The sequence below is a fragment of the Bos taurus genome, chromosome 3 (genome assembly GCF_002263795.3).
Source record: "Bos taurus isolate L1 Dominette 01449 registration number 42190680 breed Hereford chromosome 3, ARS-UCD2.0, whole genome shotgun sequence".
Taxonomy (NCBI): Eukaryota; Metazoa; Chordata; class Mammalia; order Artiodactyla; family Bovidae; genus Bos; species Bos taurus.
In genome coordinates this window covers 109,968,550-109,984,436 of record NC_037330.1, presented here as the reverse complement: position 1 = coordinate 109,984,436, position 15,887 = coordinate 109,968,550, and the positions used below count along the sequence as shown (strand labels likewise).

Here is a 15,887-nt window from a genome sequence, read left to right as displayed (position 1 = left end):
TGCACATCTATGGTTTAACTTCTTCCTCACAACATCCTTCAGCAGTAGGTGAAGGGGCCTGTCCCAGGTTCGTAGAGCTAGTATGCTGTGGAACTAGAATGTGAACCCAGATTGGAAAGTCTGCTTTCTGGAGAAGCTGGGAATTCACCCAGAGCTTTCCACCTAAGCCCCTCCGCTGGACCATTTCTAGCTCCCACAGTTTACCCATTACTTGTTCATTCATTTATTATTCTATACATTTCCTCAAACAGGCATTTGGTGCGAAGTAACATGTTAGGCAGAGAAGGCAATGGCACCCCACTCCAGTACTCTTGCCTGGAAAATCCCATGGACAGAGGAGCCTGATGGGCTACAGTCCATGGGGTGGTGAAGAGTCGGACAGGACTGAGCAACTTCACTTTCACTTTTCACTTTCATGCATTGGGGAAGGAAATGGCACCCACTCCAGTGTTCTTGCCTGGAGAATCCCAGGGATGGCGGAGCCTGGTGGGCTACTATCCATGGGGTCGCAAAGAGTCGGACACTGAGCAACTTTCACAACAACAACACAACATGTTAGGCAACAGAAACACAAACCCAAATACCCAAATAAGGCATAAGTCCTGCTCTCAAGGATTTATAATGTAATGGGAACCAGTCTTGAATTGAGACATAAGACCAAGAGCTGAGCTAATTATATTACCAAGGGAAACCCTGTAGTAGCAGTCTGATAAGATGGTAACTGGTTTTAACACGAGAATGAGAATTCAAGGTTTGGTGACATGCGGGGAGTGGGGGGGGGGGATAAGTGGGGACGTGGCAAATAGATTGTCAATTCTACACTCATCCCCCACCCTGTCCTGTAAATGTGTGTGGTGTGGGAGAATGAGCAGGCACCATCAGAGAGAGCTGAGGGGGAAGTGGTATTCTGGGGCACAGCTTCTTCTCAGCCACAGCAGGAAGTGGAAGGACAGCTTGTCAAACATACTGAGGTTTAGGGGAGTTTAGTGACTATAGAACTTTGGGTTTGGGGGTTCAGTCAGAAGGGTCTTCAGAAAGGGGGCAGTAGTTGCCTGAAAGGGAGTGAGTTTGGGAAGAATGTAGATCCTCACAGCAGTCAAGAATGACAGGGTGAGAGACTGAGGGACTGAGGCACTGCAGTCCAGACTATGCCCAAGTACATTGCATACTCTGAGGTTTCTGAGGCTATTTTCAGTACAGGAAACAAGCTATGTTCTCTGCTCAGCATACCAAATAGAATATGGCAGGAAATTTGTTAGGAAGTGAGAGGGGGAAAGTCAGTCTCAAACCAGGCTGGAAGCTACCAGCACTATGTGAAAGGCAAAATTTTAGCCTGGAATGAAGGGAAGGGAGGTGGCTATTAGATTTAACTCAAAACTTGACCTTTAGTCGGTTTTCCTTATCCTCTTAACTGTCTACTACTCTGTTCATTTAGTGAGTACTTATTCCCCTTCAAACTTTCTGACCCCTATCATAGTTTTCAGTTAATATCTGGCTTAACAGAGAAGCACCATGGTGCTATGGAAAGAACTTGGAGTATGGTATCAACAGACTAGGGTCTAGTGACTTGATTAAAAGTCTCAGTTCTATAGTCAACCAGGGATGGAATCAGTCAGCACTAGACCTCAGGATTTAGAACTCCAATTTTTCCATGCTTCTCAGCTGTATCATGTATTGCAGAGCCTGACTTTCTTAGCTTCCCTGAGGTGCAGTTTCCTCATCTGTACAAATACTTTCCTTAATAATACCTACCTTACAGGTGGTTGAGAAGACTAAATGACATGTGAAGCCCATAACACAGTGCCTGGCCATGGTGTGCCCTGAATATTTGTTTAGATCATTTTTATCATACAAAAATTTCTTGGCTCTATGGCTGCACATTGTAGATGCTCAAATGACTATATCACTACACATGTTATGGGATGGATTGCGCCCCCAAAGAATTCACACACCATTAAACTCCTAAGTCCCATTACTTCAGAATTCACTGTATTTGGAGAGAGAGTCTTTAGAGAGAGAGGTAATTAAAGTAAAATGAAATCTGTAAGGTGTGCCTTAATCCAGAGTGACTGACGTCCTTACGAGAAGAGGACATAGACTGTATATAGAGGAAAAACCATGAGAAAACACAGGGAGAAGAAGACATCATCTATATGCCAAAGAGAGAGCTCTCAGAAGAAACCAATGGATCTTGGATGTTTATCCTCTATAACTGCAATAAAATTACTTTTGGTTGTTTAAAACACTCAGTCCTTGATACTTTGTAATGTCAGCTCTAGCAAAGGAATACAAGAGATACACATTGTACCTTTTTAACTGGTAGCGGGAGCGCTGCCTTATTCTGAAGACTAGAAACTGCTTTTGTCCTATGTTCTCCAACTCAAAGTCCCAACTGAAAGTCCCAGATGCTTGGTCTACTGGGCTGACCATGGAGCTGGGAATTGCTCCTTTGACTCTTGGCTGCCATCGTGAAGTCATCCAAGAAAGCAAAACTTTTCTCTCTTAAGTGACTGGTGACTTGCTGAGCAGAGGGCATAGTCAACGAGAGAATGCATCATTATCATAGTCCATTCCGGTGGTACTTTCGGCTACAAGAGTCGGGAAGGGCACCTAGGAGTACACTCTTGGATGAAGAAATAGAAGGAAATTGCTGCGTCCGTGTGACCTCGGTGTTCTCAGTCCCAGGACAGTGGAGAAAGAGGAGACAGAAGAGAAAGAAGTGGTCCGAGGTGGGAGGAAGGAGGAGAGGTGTCCGATGTGAATCTCAAGACACTTTCCACCGACGAAAGTGCAGAGCTGTATCCTGATCAGCGGAGTCTGGAATGGCGACCTTTCTCCGGCCACCGGGTGTTGGGAGACTCTGGGTGGATAGTGCGTAGGCCCCCCCCACCCCGGAGCCCCGCGGGAGAAGGCCTCCCGGGGCCACAAGGCTGTGCGGGCGGGCGCGCGCGCCCCCGACAAGTCCTCGGGGCTCTGCCCTCCTCGGGCGCGCGCCCGCGCCCTCCCCACCCCGCCTCTGCCCCACGCCGGGCTGGGTGGACCTGGCGTCCCGGGCCGCGCACGCCCCCTCCGTGAGCCGGGACCCCGGGCCGCGCGCGCCCCGCGCCCCGTGCCCCCTCCCCGCCCGGCGGGCGCGCGCGCTGGCTCCCGCTCCCGCTCCCGCTGGCGGCCGCGGCTGCGGCGGGGATTGTTTTTGTTGTCGCTGAGGCCGGAAGAGCCGCTGGAGCCGGGTCCCTGTCCCCGGGCCGGGCGCCGCCGCCGCCCCTTGCCCAGTGCCCGCGTCTCCGCGGCGCACCCCGAGCGCCAATATTCCGGAGATCAAGCGTTACGCGGCGGCGGCGGCGGCGGCGGGGCCCGGAGCGGGAGGCGCCGGGGACCGGGGCGAGGCGGCCCCCGCCGCCGCCATGGAAGCGCTGGGACCGGGTGAGGAGCGCGCTCGAGCCGGGACCCGGACCGGACCCCGGGAAGCCTGGGCGGGCGGGACGGCTGGCCGCTCCGGGTGGCCCGGATCGGTTCGTGCGTACCTGGGTTGGGCCGTCAGGCCTGGGGGAACGGGGCCGTGCCTCACTGCACAAGGCGGAGGGAGCTGACCCCGGCCTCGGGAGGCGGGCGGCGGGGGGACGGGTTCCGCGCCCCAGCCTGGAGAGATGAGCCAGTTCTCTAGGTCTAAGGAGGGGGAGGCCCAGGAAGGTGACCCACGCCCCTAGGTAGAAGGGAGAGCTGACCCAGCCTCAGGGAGGTGGTTTGTGCTCCAGGGTGGAGGCGAGGCCAGTCTGGGTCACAGAAGGAACGACTGTGCCAGGTGCGCAGCGGGGGCCTGGCCCGGACCGGACCGGGAAGGACTCCACCACCAGGGATATTTTGGCTTGGGGCCGCACCCCTATTTTTCTTTGCCTTGGCAGACAGTCCAGAGCCGTCAGATAAGGAAGAAGAACTTCCCCTAAACACTTCTCCTTTGCCCTGAAGGCAAGGGGCAAAGTGCCCACCCTTTCTCAAAGGCCCTGAAGTCTCGAGGAATATGTATCTATGCCTGTGTCTACCTGTCATTCTGCGCAGCAGACCCGCAGTGGTCTGTCCTAGCGCCTCCGTGACAAGCGAGTTACCCACCGGCGACTCCAGCTCAAGCTTTAATGCCCTGAGTATCTTCTAATTGGGTTAGAACTAGTTGTGAGGATCAAATGAAGGAGAAAGTGCTTTTGAAACTGTAATTCCTCGTTGTTATGAATGGCTTCTGGTTATCTCCCCAACTTTGCCCAAAGTAGAAGAACTATTCCAGGTTGTAACAAATGCCCTGCAGGTTGAAGTCTGGAGCTCCCACTTGGAATCCCAAGTTTCTAATGTAGGTCAAGGTTTAGGGGGTCTGTGTTAGAATTAACTTTAATATTATGCCTTATCTACATAGTTGACTTAGTTGTAGAGCATTTCGTTTTTTTAGTGCATAGAAAACTCAGTCTACCATTTGAGTTTGAAAACTTTGAAGGTGTGTTTACCTAAAACTTGTTTACATGGCTGAATGATCCAACTCCACCTTTATTTGCTGCTTAGAGTATTTTTTAAAGGACTTCATAGTCAAATTTCATATGCCTCTGAAAAATAAATTGGTTTTGTCACATTAATATTATTTGATAAACCTCAATGTGAGTATTACACTGGGTTATTTCAGCTACATTCCCAGCTAAAAGCAGGATCTGGTCTTTAGGAATGTAACAGACTTCTGTTCAAATCCAATCTAGCAATTTAATAGTTGTATAACCTTGGGCAAATTATTTAATTCCTTTGAACTTTCATTTCCTCATCTATAAAATGAGGGTAGTAATAATTATGTCCTGCAAGATTGCTGTGAGAATGAAATAAGGTAATGTATGTGAGAAGTCTTGTAGATAGTCATGCATTGAAAATACTCAACAAATGTTTCTTCCCTCCCTCCCCTGTTAGTAGGTCATAATTGAATCAACTGTTGGCTTTATGAGCTGATATTGAAAGAGGCTTTGTAACTGTATACAAACTAAATTTCACGGAAAAGATCAATCTGGTGGTGTTAGGAACATCCCAGGGACTGACTTTTTTTTTTTAGCTTTTGCAGGTTTGAGGGCTTATCAGTTCACCCAGGATTATGGAAAATTAATTCTCACTAACCACATTTACAAGACACTAATGAAAGAGCCAACACAGATCTTTTCTGTTGGTTGGAATATTTTCTTGCCTGCTGTCTAGCAAACTCCATTTTTGGTGTCACAGTACCTTGGAAACCCAATTAATAACAAGAAGCTGCTTGTTGAGCATAGAATCAGAGCAAAGGGAGTTGCTAGTCTTGTGGGATATTTCATCCAGGCCAAGAACCTGGAGAAGCTTTCTTGCTTCTTTGTTGAAGCACATAGATCTGTTGCACTGTTCCCTCCTCACTTGAATAATCACTGAAGCATGTTTAGTCTTGCTCTGCTCTCTCTCACCCAGTTTCAATTTCTAACAACAACTAGGAAGTTTTAGATTAGATTACCATTTATTTTGTTTATATTAATAGTAGGGCTTCCCTACTGCCTCAGTGGTAAAGAATCTGCCTGCAATGCAGGAGACCCATGTTCGATCCCTGGGTTGGGAAGGTCCCCTGGAGGATGAAATGGCAACCCACTCCAGGATTCTTTCCTGGAGAATCCCATGGACAGAGGAGCCTGGCGGGCTACAGTCCATGGGGTCACAAAAGAGTTGGACATGATGAGTAACTAACATTGTCATATTAATAGTGCATGCGTGCTCAGTTGTGTCCGACTCTGCAACACCATGGACTGTCCATAGAATTCTCTCGACAAAGGTACTGAAATGGTTTGCCATTTCCTACTCCAGGGGATCTTCCCCACCCAGGGATTGAACCCAATGTGGAATTGAACCCACATTTCTTATGTCTCCTGCATTGACAGGTGGATTCTTTACCAGTGTGCTAACATTTATTTTTTACAGTGCTTTACAGTTTGGAAAGTGCTTTCTTAGCTGTTAGTTCATTTGATCCTCTGTGAGGTAGGTAAGGAAGGTATTATCCCCATTTTACAGATGAGGTTCAGAGAGCCTAAGTGACTATATCTGGGGCTCAAGGCTAAATGATAAGGATGAGTCTGGATCACCTGGCTTCTAGTCTAATGCCCTCCTCTTCTGTTAAGCTGACTTCATCCAGTCTGTGTTGAGTTACCTTTTTGGAAGATGTAATTCTCAGATTTTGTCACTAAGTTCTTGAGATGCTCCCAACATGAGGACCTTTGAGGAATAACTGTAACATTTATATACAAATGCAGTCATAATAGCTAACACATATCGAGTGCTTACCATTATGAGGCACTGTGTTAAGCCTTTTGGGCTTCCCGTGTGGCGCTCGGGGTAAAGAACCCGTCTGCCAACGCAGGAGCCTAAAGAGACGTGGGTTCCATCCCTGGGTTAAAGATCCCCTGGAGGAGGGCGTGACAGCCCACTCCAGTATTCTTGCCTGGAGAATCCCATGGACAGAGGAACCTGGCAGGCTACAGTCCATGCAGCATGGCTGCTGCTGCTGCTAAGTCACTTCAGTCGTGTCTGACTCTGTGCGACTCCATAGATGGCAGCCCACCAGGCTCCCCCGTCCCTGGGATTCTCCAGGCAAGAACACTGGAGTGGGTTGCCATTCCCTTCTCCAATGCGTGAAAGTGAAAAGTGAACGTGAAGTCACTCAGTTGTGGCCGACCCTCAGCAACCCCATGGACTGCAGCCTTCCAGGCTCCTCCGTCCATGGGATTTTCCAGGCAAGAGTACTGGAGTGAGGTGTCATTGCCTTCTCTGATGCAGCATGGCACATCAAGCCTTTTATGTACATCACCTCATGAGATCCTCACAATAGCCTTATGAGATAGGTGCTATTATTATCATAACTCTTCCATTTTATAGATAAGGAAACTGATTGGCTAAGAAACTGGCCCTAGGTCATGCAGTTAGGGAGTGGTAAAACCAAGGTTGAAACCCAGGCAGTTTGGTTCCAGACTTTATTTCTTCAGAAGTTGCTTGATAAATTCAAAGAAACCAGCTTTGGGGATGGAAAAGTTTAGAATATATTTTTCTAAATAAATCTTCTAAACTTATTAAAAGGAATGATCACTCACTTTCTAACTTTTCTCTCTTGCCATGGAAAAGAAACACACTATTTGCTTTTCTCCACTTCTTAATCCCTTTCCTTCATTTACTCTGCCTTCATTTACTCTGTCTCTTTAAAGAGCATCAAGTACTTCTGAGAGGTATAAATGCCATAGGATTGTGAAATATACTGAAGAAGAAAAAGCCCTGAACTGGGAGTTAGGAGACCTAGATTCTAGTTGTGATTTAAAATCCAAGTCATATGTCCTTGGGCAAGTCATTTGATCCAGATTTTTGTTTGTAAATTTCTATCATAAAGCTGGATTTGTGATACAGTGACTGCTTAAGTGTATCTTGGAATATGCAAGGCTGACTTACCTATATGATTTAGTTGGGTGAATTCAGTATACCTGTCCACCTCTGATGTTATTTATTATCTACTTCTTACATTGTTTATAAATGCTTTATCACACCCAGAGTAGATCCCCTTGTTCACTAGAAATGGAACTCAACTCCAAGAAATAGTTTTTAGTATAAATTATGTGCTTTTGTTTTAATGAAAAATAATCCTTTAATTTTAGAAATGACTAGATTTATGTTTCGTTTCTATCTGAAACTGCTACAGAGATTATTAGTACTGTTCAGTTCAGCATTCATTGAATTCCTACAATGTGCTCATCATTGAATTAGGTTTTAAGATAACTTTGAATTGGAAGTCCATTTTTTCTAAAGGTTACAGTCTAGTGAAGGAAACAGTAATTTAACAAGTTGTTTCTAGATACTTGTCCCACGTGTTCCCTATACAAAGGATCTTGGGGACACAGAAGATGCATCCTCTAGCCTAGGAGAGTCTGGAAAAGCTTTCCAAGGAGGTTGCACTTGACCAGAGTTTTGAAGGACGAGTATAATTCACAGAAAGAATGAACAGTGAATTTAATACATGAAAAGATTTTCAGTATTTTAGGAATTAGTGTGTGGTGATCCGTCAACACAAATTTCATTGAAGTGTTTGCTTTGATTTTCCTAAGTGATATTGGACCAGAACAGCTTCTTACTTCAAAGTGTTCTCTCCTTGGTGAATTGTCTTTGTTCCTGGTAAAATACCATTGCAACAAGAGAACCTGTTGTAACTTTCCTTTGTAAGTTCAGCTCACTTTACTCAACACTTATTCATAGCAGAAAAAGTGTTTATTTTTTGGACCAGTGTCTATTTGACAATATCATCAGAAAGGAATAAGGTTTTCTGTAGACAGATATTTCCCAGATTGTTTCCTTAAACCCTAATTTACTGACTATTAATAGATGTTTGATTTTAAAAACAGAGAAAGAGTTAGTGTGTGTGTGCATGTGTGTGTGTTCTGGGGAAAAATAAGTCAGGTAAATGATAAATTAAACAAGCTTATTTATTACATGACTTGTTAGAGAATTTAATGTGATAATATATATATTGGAGTTTTAAGAAGGGAAGAGAATATGTAGGGTTTTTTTAGCTGATGGAAACCTTTCTTTTTTTATAGAATATCTTGTAAACCATCAATAGAATAATTTGGAATGACTGCTCTATCTAGACCAGGGTTTCTCAGCCTCAGTACTATTCGATACTTTGGACTGAATACTTCTATATTTTTGGGGGCTGTCGTGTGCATTGCCAGTATCATCCCCCAATTCGTGACAACCAAGAAGGTCTCCATATATTTGGCAAATGTTTACTGGGGGACAAAAGCTCCCCCAAGTTGAGAACTGCTGGTCTAGACTGTCAGTTCCTTGAAGGCAGAGGTTCTATCTTTTTCTTGAATCTACAGTACAGCTTAGACATGGAATAAATGAATAAATGTTTGTTGAAGAAATAAACTAAATCTTATGGTCAGGAAATATCAGATTGTCCAGATTTTTTAAATATCAGGTTATAAGGAAGAAAGTAGCCTCATTGGTATTGTTTCACTATCCAAATTAGCAATTAAATTGATAAAGATAGCTGCTGTTTAATCTCTGACAGTCTGTACAAAACTATAACAATCAAGCTAATTTGTGGAGGATTAATGGATCATCTCCAGCATGAACTGATGATGGCCTCCAGAGTTTAGAGATGATTTTATTTTAAAATGCATACAATTTTGTAAGCCTAGCTGTAGATCTACTGATACTGATAAAAGGTTTTAGACAGTAGAGTGCATCTGAGAGTTCATCATATTGTATCTACTATTGACATCCCCCTTATTCAAAATAATAGCAGCATGGAAAAAATATTTAGAAATCTAGAGAATCTTAGGCCAAAAAGCTTTTGACATAACTTTTTATATCGGAGTATGTTCAGTGAAGTATAAGATCACAGTAATTGTAGCTGTTTTTGTTTTGTTTTGGCTGGGCTGCACAGCTTGTGGGAACTTAGTTCCCTGACCAGGGACTGAACCTGGGTCCTGGGCATTGTCAGTGCAGAGTCCTAACTGCTGGACTGCCAGGGGATTCCCAACTGTAGCTATCATCATCATCATGATGAAGGGAATATTATCCTTCACAAACAATAGTACATCAAATAATCTTTCAATCTCTTCAGGACCTCCAGCCAGCCTGTTTCAGCCACCTCGTCGTCCTGGCCTTGGAACTGTCGGAAAACCCATTCGACTGTTAGCCAACCATTTCCAGGTTCAGATTCCCAAAATAGATGTGTATCACTATGATGTGGATATTAAACCAGAAAAACGGCCTCGTAGAGTCAACAGGTAAGGATTAAAAAGAATAGACTTCTATATGTATTTAAATACACATAGTTTATTTATTATGAATCATCTTGTTCTCTAAACTCTTTTAACATGTAAGCTTTGTTTTTCTCTAAGACAGTGAGTTTCTTGATAGCAGATATGCTATCTCATACTTGGTTCTCCTTCATAGATGCTAGCAGAGTACTGGACATATCATCCTTCAGTCAGTAAATAATGAATGAAGAATTGTCCCTCTTTCACTGTCCAAAGGTAGCAGAAATTTATAAGAAGTAGATGAAACCATTGATATCCATGGAAAATAGAACTATCTGGAAATTCAAATTTTATTATTAAGTGTTGGCATTGGACATGAGAAAAATGTAAGTGTAAAGACAGAAGAATCATCTTGGGGTATTGAAGAAATTAAACTCAGAGAGAAGCTCTGTTTAATTCTAGCATTATCCAAGAGGGGTCTAGATAGGATGATTTAAGTATTGTGGTCTGTATAACAGGAATTTACCAAGGGTGAAGATATAGCCCTACAACAGATCTTATTCTAGTGTGCTGAGATCACTCATTTTCCTTGTCTCTGTTTCTTCACTGATACTCAGACAGTCATTAATATTATAGTTCTTGCCTTTTCAAGAATACTTTTACTGTCAAGTGAAATATTTTTTTGTGGCTTGATTTTTTTCTCATTGTAGATCAATTTTTTGGCTTTCTGGTATAGTTCAGTCTCATGTAAGCCTTTAATTGTTTGACTGTTGTATAACTGAAACCAACAGTAATAGAAGTGATAGTAATGGCTAATATTGATTCATTCAACATATAGTGCTCATTGTATGTCAGGCATTGTTCTGTGTCCTGGGAATATAACATGAAAAAACAGGCAACAGTTCCTACCCTCGAAGAACTTATGCTATAACGGGGGGAAAGTCCAAAAATAAATGAATAAACAAATAAAACATATTATTGCTAGCTGATGATAACTTCTATGAAGAAAAATAAAACAAGGATGGAAGGTACAGATTGAGGATGGGCCATTGATTTTATGTGTGTGTGTATGTATAGATACATACATATGGTATACATGTATATTGTAAATATGTATCTCTTAAGACAGTAAAGAGGCTACCTGCAATGCGGGAGACCTGGGTTCAATCCCTGGGTCAGGAAGATCCCCTGGAGGTGGGCATGGCAACCCACTCCAGTATTCTTGCCTGGAGAATCCCCATGGACAGAGTAGCCTGGCGGGCTACAGTCCATGGGGTCGCAAAGAGTTGGACATGACTGAGCGAGTAAGCATGTATATGTGTTGCACATATATTATGTAAGAGGTGTGCATGCATGCATGTGTGTATATATGTATGTGCATATTATATGTACATGTAATATACACACAATATGTGTGTGTGTGTGTGTGTGTGTGTATGTATGTTATAATAGTGTAGTTAGGGAAAGTCTCACTGAAAAGTGACATTTGAGGAGAAACCTAGAGGAGGTGAGGGATAGCTCCTTGAACAGAACCCCAGGCAGAGGTAGCAGCTTGCGTGGTGTATTCAAGGAATAGCAGATAAAGCCTGTATTGCTGGAGTAAGTGAGGGGGAGAGTGATAGAGAAACTCCTAAGGGCCTTATCAAGCAGAGTCTTGTAGGTCGTCCTAGGCCTTTAGCGCTTACTCTGATTAGATGGGTTTTGAGTAGACATTTGATATGACTAACTTAGATTTTGAATGGTGGATCGTTCTGGCTGATGTGTTCCAGATGGAGCCTGGCAGTTAAGGCTGAAAAGCCAAGAAATCAATTAGGAAGCTCTTGTAATGATTCAAGTGAAAAGGGATGGTGACTTTAACCTGGGTTGTAAAAGAGATGGTGATAAGAAGTGGTCAGAGTCTACAAATATTTTAAAGGTGGTGTCAGCAACATCTGTTGATGGATTAAAGGTGAGGTATGAAAGAAATGAATCATGGCTAATTCCAGGGGTTTTGTCCTGAGCAGAGGGAAAGATGGAGTTGCCATGTATCGAAATGGAGAAAACTATGGGAGAGGCAACAGGGGTGGCAGGTCAGGGGAGCTGTAGTTTTTGAAATGCTATGATTGAGATGTCTGCTAGACATCCCAGTGGAGACCTCAAGCAGGAAGTTGAATAAATGAGGTTGGGGCCATCATCAGGGGCCAGGTTACAGGCTGGAGACAGACATTTGAGAGTCATCAGCATATTGATGGTAAAACCATGAGACTGGGTGAGATCATGTAGGAAGTGAGTGTGGTTAAAGAAAGTGAGACTCCAAGACTGAGTCTTGAGGTAACAGTGCTTGCAAACTGGGGAGATGAGGAAGAATCAGCAAAGGAGACTGGTGGCATGGAGAGAGGCCACTGGGATGAAAGAAAACCAGGGCAGAGTGAGGAGGCAAGGGAAGAACCTATTTTAAGCTGAAAGAATTGATCATCTAATGTTCAAGGAGCATTTAATTTTGCAATGTGGGGCTCACTGGGAACCTTGATAAGAGTAGTTTTGAAGGAGAAAAAGCCTCAAGAGAGAAGATTGAAGAGAAAATGGAGAGAAGCAGTTAGAGACAACTTTGTCAAGAGACTGACGCAGTGGGAAGCAGAGAAATGTACTGCTCAGATGAGGAGGAAGGGTCAAATTTCAGTGTTTTTAAGATGAGAGAAATTATAGATATTTATATGCTTAAGAGAATAATTCAGTAGAGTGGAAAATTTTGATGATTCAAGAGAAATGAAGATTCCTGGAGTTATATCCTTGAGCACTGGTTAACAGCCATTTAGTCCTTTTGTTTTATTAAGAGAGTCCTTTAAAAAAAATGTTTGTGTTAGTTGCTCAGTTGTGTCCAACTCTTTTGCAACCCCATTGACTGTAGCCCGCCAGGCTCCTCTGTCCATGTAATTCTCCAGGCAAGAATACTGGAGAGGGTTGCCATCTCCTTTTCCAGGGGATCTTCCCTGGCCCAGGGATTGAGCCCAGGTCTCCCACATTGCAGGCAGATTACCCACTGAGCCACCAGGGAAGCCCCCTTTTTTAAAAATACTGATTTTTATTTATTTATTTGGCTGCACCGGGTCTTAACTGTGGCACCTGAGATCTTCGTTGCAGCATGCACACTCTTAGTTGTGCAAACTCTTAGTTGTGAACGTGGAATCTAGTTCCCTGACCACGGATTGAACCCAGGCCCCCTGCATTGGGAACGCTAAGTCTTAGCCACTGGATCACCAGGGAAGTCCAGCAGCCATATAGTCTCGTCCAAAACATCCATAAGATATTTGGTCCACGTCAAAAGGTCCCTGAAATTTGGTCCTATTCAAAACCTCTGTGAACATATTCAGCCCATGCCAGATTTTTGTTTTGGACAGAGCTGAATATGAAGGCCCTCTTGATGTGGACCAAATGTTTCACGGATGTTTTGGACCAAATGTCCTGCAAGGAGCAGGCTTATTGCATGACAAGCACTGTTCTTGTCTATGTGTACTTATTCACTTAATATGATGATTTTTGTGGTGGGCTTTATGATTATTGTAATCCTACAAATGAAGAAATAGATGTGAGAGAGCAAGTAACTTGTCCAAGGTCATACAACTCTGCTATTTAATCCTTGTGTGACCAGGGGCAAGTTACTTGCCATTCTGAATTCTTATTTTTTTCTCTTTGAGAAAAATTATTGCACTGCTTGTCTCACAGGTTGTTGTGAAAATTAAGTGAGAATAGAGGTGAAAATATGTTTTCTTACTGTAAAATTTTATGATTATATTTGAAGAATGTAAGATAAGAAATTACCCTCTCAGTCTGAAAATATACTATTCTTAAGTCAACTTTTTAAAATTGGGAATGTATGAAACTATATTTCTCCATCAGTTTTTTGCAATTGCATGACTTAGTTTGAAAAAATATGACTTTCCCACAGATTTCGTTTGTGGTAGTGTTAATGCCTTAGCCTTTTGTGTGTTGTTGTTTAGTTGCTAAGTCATGTCAGATTCTTAGTGACCTCACAGACTGTAGCCTACCAGGCTCCTCTGTCCATGGGATGTCCCAGGCAAGAATACTGGAGAGGGTTGCCATTTCCTTCTGCAGGGCATCTTCTCCATCCCAGTGATCTAACCTGTGTCTCTTGCATTGGCAGGTGGATTCTTTACTGCTAAGCCACTAGGGAAGCCCCAGTGCCTTAGCCAGTTGTGATTTATTTTGACTTTTAAGATACAATTCACACACATGGGCTCACTAATATTGGTGAGACATAGCACCTGATTTTTCATTGACTTTAGCATTCCAAAGTCTCACAGATTCACTTTTACCTATCTTAAACAGTAGATTCTAGTTTCCCCACATCTGCATTAATCTTAGATCCTGCATACAGTGTGATCTGGTGTATATGACAAAACACTGTTCATGTTTGATTGAGAGAAAGGCTTTCATTCTAAAAAGAAAGAAACTACACTAGTAATGGAATGGGGATATTTTATGGGATGAGGAAATTTTATGATGTTCCCTTCTTTATACTACTTGGAAGCAATTTGGCATATAATACGACATTAGAAGGACTAAAGCTGAAGCTTCACTACTTTTGGCTACCTAATGTGAAGAGCCAACTCGTTGGAAAAGACCCTGATGCTTGGAAAGGTTGAAGGCAGGAGGAGAAGGGGACAACAGAGGATGAGATGGTTGGGTGGCATCACTGACCCAGTGGACATGAGTCTGAGCAAGTTCCAAGAGATAGCAAAGGACAGGGAAGCCTAGTGGGCTGCAGTCATGGGGTCGCAAAGAGTCGGACATGACTGAGTGACTTCACTTTCACTTTTCACTTTCATACCTTGGAGAAGGAAATGGCAACCCACTCCAGTGTTCTTGCCTGGAGAATCCCAGGGACGAGGGGAGCCTGGTGGGCTGCTGCCTGTGGGGTCGCACAGTCAGACACGACTGAAGCGACTTAGCAGCAGCAGCATTAGTCAAAGGAGTTGCCTTAGTCTGTTGACTATGATGCATCTTAGATTTATTGATCCTCAGATGTCTGCCCACTCTTTTTTCCAAAACCAGTGTACTTGAATAAGGATGCATATTTGATAACAAATATATTATCATTCAGTTATGAACATGCCAAATTTAGATACCTAAGATAGGTTACTCTTATAAGGTTCTATTTATCATAGGAGAGGATTTTCGAAAGCAAGAATTTGAGAAGGTGCTGCAAATTTTCTTCTTTCCTTTTATTCCTTCCTTTTGTGTTGTCATCCCATGACTGCTTTTGTTCACTTGCTGTTTTTTTTTTTTTTTTTTAATTATTTGAATCTGTAACTTTAACTCTTGCTTTTTCCAAAGAATTTTGATCCTCATATTCCAGGCAGAACTGGCCTGGGTCATCTTTTTCTTTTTTTGTTCTGAGCCATTTTTAAACTCTTTATTGACTTTGTTACAGTATTGCTGGCATCTTAGCTCCCCAACCAGGAATCGAACCCATACCCTCTGGGTTGGGTTCTCCAGGAACCCAAGTCTCAAGACTTCTCCAGGAAGTCTTAACTGCTGGACCACCAGGGAGGTCCTCCAAGGAGTTTTGACCCGAATTTAGATAATTAAGGTATAGTGATAGTTTCCTGTTCACCACCGTTTCTCAGAGCTAACCTCCACTGTCTCCATTACTGTTAAGGGAGGTAGTAGATACAATGGTGCGGCACTTCAAGATGCAGATATTTGGTGATCGGCAGCCTGGCTATGATGGCAAAAGAAACATGTACACAGCACATCCACTGCCAATTGGACGGGATAGGGTAAGTGTTAACAGCAAGAAATGTTTATTAGACCTAGGTCATTTAGTAGTAATTACATAGGACAAAGATGTTTCCCTTTCTAATGACAATTCAATTCTTAAAGCTGTTTCTCATGGTGATGATAGATTTGTTATTCTGTACATATTCTCTTGTTTTTTAATTAATCAATAATTGACTGTTAGAATTTAGGTTGATTATTTCCACAAACTGTGGAAAATTCTTAAAGAGATGGGAATACCAGACCACCTGACCTGCCTCCTGAGAAATCTGTATGCAGGTCAAGAAGCAACAGTTAGAACTGGACATAGAACAACAGACTGGTTCC

General features: G+C 43.2%; 2 protein-coding genes across 5 annotated transcripts in view; one reads left to right on the top strand and one right to left on the bottom strand.

Annotated features, from left to right (window-relative positions):
• Positions 1-2,950, bottom strand: part of CLSPN (claspin) — a 67,134-nt gene extending 64,184 nt beyond the window's left edge. Inside the window, exon 1 of the mRNA XM_015466035.3 lies at positions 2,309-2,950. The gene's annotated coding sequence lies outside the window, so the exon portion shown is untranslated. The remainder of the gene's footprint in view (positions 1-2,308) is intronic.
• Positions 2,951-3,011: 61 nt separating this feature from the next.
• The window catches only part of AGO4 (argonaute RISC component 4), a 38,025-nt gene continuing 25,149 nt past the window's right edge, over positions 3,012-15,887 (top strand). The window contains exons 1-3 of one of the 4 annotated variants that reach the window (XM_002686552.7): positions 3,012-3,423; positions 9,644-9,809; positions 15,442-15,562. In XM_002686552.7, the coding sequence (XP_002686598.2) occupies positions 3,405-3,423; positions 9,644-9,809; positions 15,442-15,562 (306 nt within the window). In that variant the 5' untranslated portion in view covers positions 3,012-3,404. Of the gene's footprint in view, positions 3,424-3,474; positions 9,810-15,441; positions 15,563-15,887 lie in introns of those variants that run through there. The other 3 variants (XM_059885209.1, XM_059885208.1, XM_059885207.1) reach the window with 3 other exon arrangements.